The following is an 11,080-nucleotide window of genomic DNA, read 5'->3' as shown; positions in this document are numbered from 1 at the left end:
AGCAACTTAATACAGTAATAACACAATGAGATCCTAACGGTGCCTTCATGTTGTAATGGGTGTTGTCCTTTCATATCTCCAACTGTATGTGTGATAGTGTTGAATTACACCCATCTCCAGTCTGGGTGTTTTATGGATTTTTGTCAAAAACGAATCTTTTTTTTTTTTCTTGAAGCGACCAAAAGCTGATGAGACCGATATGCAGCCTAAGCAACTATCAAATGATGGCTAATTCAGACACATGAGGTAGACCCTTACATACTGTTGGTCCCTTTATCATCCAGTGTGATTGCAGGGATGTGGGGTTCTTCCATTATGTGCAAAAGGGCATTCTGAGGGAGACCTCCTGCCTGTGCATGGCTGCCCAGCCAAAATGAAAGAAACAGCTCTTTTCTCTGGGGCTCAACTGTAGCATTAATGAAAAAAAAGAATACAACTGGATTCCTTTGCTTTAAAATTTAATGCCTATTCCTGCCACATTTTTAAAGAGGAAAAAGAGGTTATTCACTGTCACCGTGAGATTTGCTTACAGGTTGAATAATAGAACAGGAGACCGATTACATTTCAACCTGACTTGCTGCTTAAATTGTGCAGTTTCTTTAAAAAAAAAATTGCTTTTTGTTTTAATTCATATGCAGGAACCTGACAGAACAATTTATGTATGTTAGGAAACAGACTCTGCAGGATTATCATCACTCATGTCCCATGTTCTTGCAGAGTTGGCAAAAACATAAACATCAGATAAAAATAACCGACACTGCAAGTGAGCCATCCACAACATCGCACAGATTAACGTGGAATATTTAAGTGTTGAATTTAAATATGAAATTAACATGCATATTGCTAATTCTGCTTCATTAGATGAATGTCCTCAAGGAAAAAAACACAGCCATGTAAAAAGCTACTGTAAGCCATTTTTTTAAGAAAAGAATCCAGCGACATTATTCAAACATGGCTCATGGTTGTGTGTTTTCGTTTTTCATCAAACAAGCAGACAAAAGGAAGACGGGAGGAAACAAGTGGAACAGGTTAGGGGTATCCAGTGCATTTCTTTAAAACACATTTCCCTTTATTGGCATGGTGAGACTGATGAGAATTGCACATAAAAAATAAAGTTCACAAGAAAATTGTACATTAGGTAAAACCACAAAGGCATTGGTAAGGACTCAGCAGAAGGCAACATGGATAGGGGACAAAAAAGAAAGGTAACAATCAACACCCTTCTCCTCTACCCCAACCCCACCCCGAGAATACAATCCCATATAACCCCACACATACACTTGCATTCGTATACACACACAAACACATCTTATCCTTCCAAAATCAACATGATCATCAAGAAACAGTTTTGTACAGCAGTGGGAAATCCCTCAGTAGTTCACATTGGTAAAAAGCCACACAGTCAAAAAAACCCACTGGGGATTGCAATATATTGCTACTTTAGCCATTTACAAAGCATTTTTTTTTTTCAAATATCACAATGATTAAAGCCACATATCAAATGAGACATGACACCATTACCCAAGCTCTGTACAGAAAGAACATTCTAGACAGGACAAGGAAAGATTTTCTTCTTCTTCTTTTTTTTTTTAATATTTAATTTCATCCCTTGTGATATTGCCTCTTTTTGTAGACTTATCTACGCAGTCATATTTCAGAAAAGGTGTAACGTGACCTGTTGATATTAATACAAAGACAGTTGGGCTCTTTTGAAAAGAAGCTAGATATTAATTGAACTAGAAACCGCAAGGTAACCCTAAGTGTCACTAGGAAGGTAGTGCGATATTCAGACAGGCCCACGCTTTTAATCATGTCTCTCATGTTATTCTGAGTTCTTAACAAGACTGCTATAATAAGCCTTTTCTCATTCGCTGTAATGTTCAAAGAGCAGCCGTAATCTCCAACTCACATTCAGCCAGAAGCAGACACGTGGTACTGAGTTACCCGTCTGTCAGGAGTAATGCAATATATTTCTCACTTTAGATATTTTTTTTTCTTTTTTCTATCTTTTAGTTTCCCCTGTACACTGCGTATGATGCTCAGGTGTAGTGTGATAATGGAATGAGTTTGGGTACCAGGTCAGGTCAAACTATACAACAGCTTCAGCTAAAAGACAACTGTGAAAAATAATTTATTGCTTTTTTTTTAAACCTTTTTTTTTATACACATTTTGTCTTTCATTATTACTATTCATCTCTTTATAATTATTACAGTGAATAACGTGAAGATTAATGTCATAGATTTTTTTTTTTTTTTTTTTTTTTTACATCAAGTAAAGGTTTGTTAAAAATTCTGGAAAGAAAACTGTAAACTTTATTTTGGCATTCACATAACCAAGTGTATGAGGAGCAATGAGACAGATTTATTGTGGTGTGATGACATACCTGCTAAATTAGTTTTATTGCTTTATGTGCTTTAGAAAAAGAAAATGTTTTTTTTTTTTTTTTAAAAAAAACATTAAAAAATGGCTGTGGATGGTGGAAAACAAAATCATGTACCTTCTGGTGACCATAAATCTTTCTAAAAGGCTGAGAAATCAATATTTCTGTAGAACCTCTGCATCTTTCGATATATGAACGTTAAATAAGTCAAACAACAATATAAATAGTAAAATTTGTAAGGCGCATCATTGTAGATGTCAACCATAAATATTTTGATCAAAATACTGAAATAAATACACTTCTTCCTCATGAACATGAGTACATGAATTTATCTTTGTAGAAGAGCAATCATATATTAGTAATATTGAATTATTATAAAAGCAATAATAAAAATTATTAGTGTGCACAAAGTAATCAATTAAAAAGTTAGTGTTTCCTTCAGAGAGAAAAAAAAATCTTATGCTTGTACACAGTTATGGACATAAAAATATTCAAATGTACCATACGTAGGTTGTGTAAGGAAAACACTGAGAAAGCGTAAAGATGAAACTATACATGATTAATGACATTTTTAAAACAAAAGTCTAAAAATCTGTTCACATGCTCCCCCTGAAGAGCACCTAATCTCCACAGACAATTTCTTCTTCCTTTTTTTTTTTTTTTTACAATCACTCCACATAACCGCCATGTTGGTTATGCGTCGCTGTAATGACTACAGATTGACATTCTCGATTAGGAAAAACTCCGTCTTATAAAGGCTGCGTTTTACAGTGCATAGCTGTAACAAATAAAGAACTTTGCCTTGATATGTACACAAAATAAAAATATTCCATTTAATATCTGTAAATATTTGTTTATATCATTTCTCCCCCCCCAAAAATGTATACAATATTACCTTGAAGAAGCTACTAATCCCATACTCAACAACATTGTAACACCACATCAAAATATTAGATTCAATAAAAAAAAAAAAGAAAAAAAAAAGGCAGAAAAAGTACAAATCAATAAAAATAAAAACTGACTGAACAGGCTGCATGTTTTCACCCCTCAAAGCGCTGAGATTGGAGCAGTGCATGAAGAAAACAATCCAATGGAGATCACTGTCTCATACAGCAGCACAGCACAGGCACATCTTTGTGCACTCCTCTAAAGGTTTATTGGCTAATCCCCAAAGGTAAAGTCTTTGCAGCAGCAATGTTCATGTAAACTTTGCTTTTAGATACACATATATGTTCTTTCTATATATACACATGTATATATATATCTTTATATATATATTTTCCCCTCTATAGTCTCGTATTGAGGGGAGCGAAACAGCAGTGAGGTATCACAAATCCCTCGCTTTGCAGCCAGCAGGTGTGGTGGAGCTCGTTACCTTCTCAGGCTACACTGGGCCTCGTGCAACAAGCTGTCAAAATCCATCGAGTCATATTTGCTTTTAGTTGAAGTCGGATCAAAGTCTTCAGAATGAGAGTCTGAAAGGAGCAGGAGACAAAATCAGACATCGAAGCTGTACAAGGAAGACAGCCTCACAAGCTTGCAACTATTTTACAAACAAGTTATTAAATCTTGTCAAGTTATTAAAAAGTCAAAGCTCATGACATTTGCTTTGCTTTGTTCCCCTCTGGAATTGATGTAATCTTATTCTATTTAAAAAAAAAAAAAAAAAAAAAAAAAAGAATTCCTTATCTGCAGCTCACATACTTACACTCCATTAAAAAGTAATTAAACTTAGAAATAAAGCTAATCATTTAAAAATAAATCAAAGCCAGTGGGGAAAATATGAAAAGCATATATTTTAATGTGTAGCTGTGACAGTAAACATGGCAGCCACAAAATTCCCTCTCTAAATAAACAGCAGTGAAGCTGGGCCGTGTGAGAAATGGGAATGACCATGGCAAGCAGGACGCCAGTTGTGATCTAATACTATGGCTAAACGGAGGACTATGTCACGTCATGCACCTTGAAGGAAGACAAATGCCCCTATGCTCTACTTAGAATTAATGGACAGGTTCTTAAACAAAAAGGTGGAAAGAGGTATTTCATTGGGGTTATTTTATTCATTTTCCCTCACCCCTTGAAGGTATGAATGCTGTTGTAAGTAAAAATCTCTGAGACAAAATGGAGGTCTCACATCCGTGTGCTCCGGCATATATGCAGTCACCTAAACACAAGATAACAGATGCCGTCCAAGTTGCTTTTAGAGGATGCATTACAACCCCCATCTAAATACCTTTGGCCTTACTCTCAGCCTCTGAAATACACTTTAATGTTCCCATTATTTGAAGGTAAGTGCACTTGTTCTCTTCCATTGACCTGCATGGCCATCAGTGACACCGAGACAAATGCCTTCCAAATGCGTCCTCCCGCATCGCGTGTCTCTGAACTCACATTTTGCAGAAAATAAATGTGAAGTGGAAAATCGACTAACTATTAAAGCCACCAGCAGAGCTGCCCCTCCCCCACGATCCTCACTTTAACGGAAGCAAATGATCTTCCATTTGTCTTTAATGACCAGCATTCTGCATTGTCTTTAGGATAACACGATCCTTTTTCCATCTAACGAAATAAAAAACAAGCAAAAATATTCTTTCTTCGTGGAGAGAAATATTACTTCACACTCCACCTTTCTAGGCACTGTGATCTGAGGAGGGCTTTAAATTATTGCCTGAAGAAGTCACATTATCTGCTGGACAGATGGATGAGATGTCCAAGATTTTCAATAGCCAAGATGACTGAGTGTCACAGACAGGAGACATTGTATAACACATGCTCTTAAATCTAAGACCTTCCCATTTAACATTGTATTGGATTTACGAAAATTCAGGGCAGAAGCGAGACAAGAAATGCTTCTAGTATATAAAAGACCAAAAATGGAACAGAAAATGGACAAGGAGTATGAACAAAATGTAAAGAAATGGGGATAAATTTAATTAAATCAGACTTTCTAAGTCACACACACTCCCTAGGTCTCTCTCTCTCTCTCTCTCTCTCTCTCTCTCAGCCCTACATTCAACTTAGTGTCAATCCTGATCTTGCCTTTGTTGGTTGTCCCAGCAGCTGGCAGAAGACAGACTTCTGCTGTGGAAGTGAGCTGATCGGACTTGACCTTGCCTTCTTCAACTTTCCCTCCATTTCTACACCCCTTTTTTCTTCAACCACACAGTGAGCCAAAGCATGAAATATACACGCTTGATGTACGGCATCAATATACCTCAGGGAGCTTTAAAGCCACCAAACCACCTCGATGCGGATTTTCTTCTATGCTGAATACTTTACTGCACATCATCACTGCTATACTTCTGGTAACTGTGTATACAACTGTATACATCTTAAAAACACTACTGTAGTGAACAGACATGCAGAGTCACGGTTCAGTCCCCGGTTCCAAATGAGAGTGCCTGCTGTCCTCAATATATCCACTGACTCTGATGTTAAGGCATCTCTCAACTTATTTGTTTTCAGGCTTTTCTTTTGTGTAGTGAAAAGCTGCCCTTTGTCAATGCTGAAGCCAAGCAGGCATACTTACCCAGGTCTGTGTAATTGGATTTGCAGAACTGCTTTTGTCCACCGAAGCAGAGCTTGAACTGAGGCTCGTTCGGCCTGCGCAAGGTGTGTCCATTCTCAAGGGCAGCGAAGGCATCACAAGTGTAGCGGTAGGTGATAAAGCCAAAATTGTCCCTGGGATTGGGAACAGAAAATGTAGCATGAAGTACATAGAAGACATCAGCTAGAGGCACTACGACACACTACATAAATGCAAAACAAATTATCAATACAATTGAGACATTGCATTTTTTTTCTGGTTTTTGATGTCCAAGGAGTATTGTCCTATTTCTATTCAAGCCAGTCTATTTTTGTCTAATATAGCTCAGTTTTTAATTCAGCAGTGGGATTTATGCTTGTCCTCTAATTCAACTGCCAGTGGGAACAAATATATAATTAAAATATTTTTTAGACTAAAATAGACTTAATTGACCCCTTTTGTCACCTAGCAAACAGTGTGCACTAAAAGTGGAACAAAAATATCAATGAAAACATCATAAGACATAAGATATGAGTCCTGATTAACAAACTGCCAGCAAAACAGTAATACCATAAGAGTATCATCTTTAGTATGGCACTTTAACGACAAATCAGCAGCTTTCAAGGTTTGAAACTGTTATTAACACACATACATTTGCTTAAAGTCTTACCCATTATGTCTCAAGTTGATGGCACACTCCTCGATCTCGCCAAAAACTTCAAAGCGCCGCTTGAGTTCGGAGCGTGTGCTGTCAGCCCGGAGACGTCCGACGTACAAAACCCGCCTCTCCTCCTGGTCATTAAAGGCAAGACAAAGACAGGGATTAAAGAAAGTATAGCGACTCTGTCTTTTCTCACTTTCTGCCCTTAACTTTTACTCCATGACTGCAATTAACATTAAACACTGTGGGAAAGCCAAGAACAGCACAAGGAGAGAGGCTGAATGACTCAACACTGCCTTTTCCTTGCTCTTTCATCTTATATGCGTATGCAGTACTGCTAATTCCTTTTCCCTAATCTGATGTGTGAGTTAGTGGGAGCTTTGAACAGCCCTCTCATGTACAATGTTCCGGTTCATAACAACTAAGGATTGACCCTTGATGCTTTATTAGAAGATTATAACCTTTCAGTCTAAAAAGTACAGTGCTGCTATGACTCCTTTAAGAAATAATGATGGTTGGGTCATTTCACTGCATTAGAACTATTTGTTAGGGAACAAAATAAGTAACTGCCCTCATGTTAAATCTGCTCTCCATCATGCTAAACACACAGGTGATCATCTCCATAGTTCTGTATTTACATATTAGCTTACAATGGTAAAGAATTAGCTGAAACAAACCAGATTCATTCTTTTTTACTTTCTTGTAGACTTTCATCAATAGTAATGCCACAATGCAAAAAATGATAACTAAGCACGTATAAATATATAATTCTGTTATGGCGACGTGGAGGCCTTTTTTTATATTAGTGAAATTATATGTATGCACTAAATATATACATACGGTCACTTTCATTTTCATACCATAACTTGCACATGTAAATGAATTGCCTGACCATAAAGTAAGAGTTGACCCCAGTACTTCAGTGTTCTGTTATTTGATTAGACAAAGACATTACAAATGAACCAGAATTGTTTCCAATTCCTCTCCTAGCCCCTCCTCCACACCAGCACATTACTGTACCAGATAAAATTGTTTGCTGAATTGGTGGTTTAGTTGCTGACAGCTGATAAATGCAGCAAGGTTTTAAAGATGACACCTTGAGGCTGATGATTCGTATAAATCTCTCACATCCCCTGGCCCCCCCAAATCTTTCCTGACAGCTCGGTTCACGCTACCCATAATTGTCTTTCTGCCACCAAGGCAGGAGAAAAAGGCAAACGTTGAGACCAAGCCTCACGTGCATCACTTGATGTGTGAATTTGTCAGTAAAGGGCAGAACCAAGCTAGAAACTTGTCTCATTTCACAAACTGGTCAGGCATAAAAAATCGAAAGAATTGTGTTTAAGGGAATTCTATTTAAAACAGATAACTTCCCTAAATCCAAATGTGTTGACTTGGATTTCCATAGCGTTGATTTCTTTCTTTTTTTAACACAATTATTTTCGCCCCCACTGCCTAGTCGATAACATTTAGCCTGTGGTGTGATTAATAGCATCTGACACCATTCAGAGACTTCACAAAGATGTTAAAAATACACAATTGGGGAATAAAGAGGAAATGTGTGTAGCCTGTATGATTCAGAGTTCTAGCTTTGCATGAACCCCCTTACTGGGAGACAGCAGGGAGAAGGATGTGAGCTCAGAGCAGAGTGTAGTCAAAGCAGGGAGGCTGAAACAGTTAGAATTACTTTAAGAATGCATGAATGTGAGAATGGAAAAGAAGAACGAAAAAAAAAAAAACACACACAAACGCTATTACTACTAGTAGTAATAATGATAGTAGTAATAATAAAACTATAATAAAATCTAATAATAAAATGTATTGAGTTCACTTACTATTGCTCTCTTTCGTTGTTTCTCCCTCTGTTCTGCCCTCTCTACCTCGCGTTTTTCATAGTCCCGCTGGTACTCCTCCCTCTGCAGCTGTTCATGCTGGTATTCTTCATAGCTGTCATACCTATGTGAAAAAAAAAAACCCACAAATTTCGTCACAAATGCAATCATGCGCCTATATTTTATAGCATTAGATCCCTTGAGTGGTGTCTAGAAATGGCTAGAGCACAAAGGACTAAGTTCCATTTTTTTTCCTGAGAGAAGATGACAAACAAATGCATTAATAAGATGTCTTCTCACAGCGCAAAAGGTTACGGCTCTCAAAGGAGGGACTCTTGAGGGAACATGTCAGGAATCGAGCAGCTGCTTCTGTCAGCACAACTTCACATGCCATTACTTTCTGCTTAGTTTGAGCTTTGTGTCAAATAGTGGAACTTTTTGATCTGCAAATGGCTGACTCCCTTTGCAAAAAAAGAAATCAAAATCTTTACAACAAGGTAGCAATAGAAAAAAAAAGGAAGATATTTACCTGGGCCTCTGAGCGAGACCAGAGTGAGAGTCAGACTGAGGACTTCTAATAGTCCTGGATTTGAAAGTGCTCTTATCAACAGTATGATGAGACCTGCAATCAGACGAGCAGAAACATTATGGCTTTTAAATGTAAAACGAATAGCTTAGTTATCATAGTATATTTTAAAAGCAATTTTCTATAAATTACCTGACATGTACTGAAAATTGCTTCCCTGTCATAGATTATAACAGTTAAATGAAATCCACTAATGGGCCTGAAATACAGACGATCCATCTTAGGACACTTTTCATCAAAAATAAACTGCCATATCACTAATGCTTGTGAAAATGTGACTGCTTACTATGTAGTCAGACGTGTCATTCTACAATCCAGGGAAGCATGAACAAAGTGGCATTTGTGAAGAATTGTCTTATTCCATTAAAACCAAAAGGAATCAAAAAATTACCACTCATATTTGCAATGAATACGATTCTCGTGCAAGTTTAAAAAAACACACACAAAAAATGCCAATTTTTCATTGTGTTGCATTGCAATGTATTGGTATGTTCAAAACTATATGAAAAAGTCCCTCTTGGAAAGGTAAAAATGAATTCAGTAAGGTTATTTAATATGAATCTCATAATAATGCAGCCCATAAGTGTAAATAATTTTGTCTATTTTGTAATGAATCTTAGTGACTTCCTGATGTACCGCATCATGTCTGCACTAAATCCATGCCACCAATCATACTGTGAGACTCAAGCTCTCCCTGTGACATCCTAGAGAAGAGGTGCTCTTTGCTGAGCTATGTACAATTGCAATCAGAGCACTGTAGAGATTATGATAATCCTAACAGTTTCTTACCAAGAGGGGGAGCAGTTATCTGGGGATTGGGAACAGGAGTAAGGAGACCTGGAGAGGGATCTGTATCTGTGGCGGGAGGAAGACCTGGAGCGGGATCTAGAGCGTGACCCAGACTGCACGTTGTAGAAGTGCAGTGGCGAAAGCAGAGTTGAGGGTGGTGAGACCGAGCTTTGGGAAGGCAAGCTGCTGGATGGGGAACAGGGCGGTGAGCCTTCAAAGAGCATCTCCAGTGGAGTCCCTTCCCAAGAGCAAAAAAGACGCTCACGGCCCACTTCTAGGTCCTCAAAGTCAGGCAGGCCCGTGTCCATGTAGGCCTCAAAAGGGTAATAGTTCTCATCCCCAGAGTCACTTTCATCTAGTGGCTGGAACTCACTCTGCTCAGTCTCACTAAAAAAGGCTTGCTGGGGGTTACCAAAGTGCTTATTTAGCTCTTCCCGTATCTCCTGGTCTCGCAGCAGCTTCCTGCCAGCAGAGATGCACTCTTTAGAAGTTTTGGCACCCAGTGCAGGACCGTTGTCCTGCCCCTGAGCTTCCTTGTCTGGACAAGCATCCTGAACCATGGGGGAAAGACCCTGCAGCTGCCTTGCCAGAGAGGAAGATAAGGGACTGGTGGAAGACAAAGAGGATGTGAGATTAGAGAAGGCTGGCATGGTTGAGTCTTTAGGTTCCACATGCCGGCCCTCTACAGGCCCAGTGATTGTGGCAGCCGATGTGCCATTGTCTCGTTTTGTGCTTGAGGCCTGGCAATAATCATGATCACCAAACACACGGGGCGTAGGCCGCTTGCCCCGGCACTCTTCTAAGTTTCCCAGAGGCAGGGCAGAGGATGCCTTGCTCAGCTGGGCATAAAGCTCAGACTTCTCATGGGCCATCCTGCTGGAGCTACTGAATGGAAGAGAGCTAGGGCTTCCATTGCTCAGCTTGGCCTTCTTGTTCATCAGGGCTGAAGAAGCTGAAGACAGCTTGGTTTTGAGTGATACTTTGAAAAGGTTCTCTTGACTGGCTTTATGAGGAGGTGTGGTAGGTGGTGTCAGACCTGTGCAGAAGAAAAGAGATTACCTGAAAAAGTGAGCAATTAATTAAACCATAGGTGACACCACAAACGAGCAGAAATCACTACAGATTTTGGACAAACCTCTTTTTTAAAAAAAAAAAAAAACAAGAAAAAAATAAATGTGTAATAAAAGTTTCTGTTTAATAGAAACTTTTTGTGCAAGTTTGCTATGAATCATCTTATAATATCTACATTCTCAAGGAACTTGTTGATGGCTCATTCTGGTATCTATATAAACAGTGTGCCTTTGA

The 11,080-nt window shown here is 38.5% G+C and overlaps 1 protein-coding gene across 3 annotated transcripts in view; it reads right to left on the bottom strand.

Moving 5' to 3' along the window:
- Window positions 1–1,047: 1,047 nt before the first annotated feature.
- Window positions 1,048–11,080, bottom strand: part of ppargc1a (peroxisome proliferator-activated receptor gamma, coactivator 1 alpha) — a 34,575-nt gene continuing 24,542 nt past the window's right edge. For all 3 annotated transcript variants that reach the window (XM_060874406.1, XM_060874408.1, XM_060874407.1), the window contains exons 8-13: window positions 9,776–10,811; window positions 8,930–9,022; window positions 8,404–8,524; window positions 6,578–6,699; window positions 5,911–6,062; window positions 1,048–3,856 (exon numbers count right to left, since the gene is read on the bottom strand). In XM_060874406.1, the coding sequence (XP_060730389.1) occupies window positions 3,753–3,856; window positions 5,911–6,062; window positions 6,578–6,699; window positions 8,404–8,524; window positions 8,930–9,022; window positions 9,776–10,811 (1,628 nt within the window). In that variant the 3' untranslated portion in view covers window positions 1,048–3,752. The remainder of the gene's footprint in view (window positions 3,857–5,910; window positions 6,063–6,577; window positions 6,700–8,403; window positions 8,525–8,929; window positions 9,023–9,775; window positions 10,812–11,080) is intronic.

This window comes from Tachysurus vachellii, chromosome 7, assembly GCF_030014155.1.
Source record: "Tachysurus vachellii isolate PV-2020 chromosome 7, HZAU_Pvac_v1, whole genome shotgun sequence".
Lineage (NCBI taxonomy): Eukaryota > Metazoa > Chordata > Actinopteri > Siluriformes > Bagridae > Tachysurus > Tachysurus vachellii.
The sequence above is the reverse complement of the archived record's forward strand: the minus strand, read 5'-3'. Positions and strand labels throughout refer to the sequence as shown.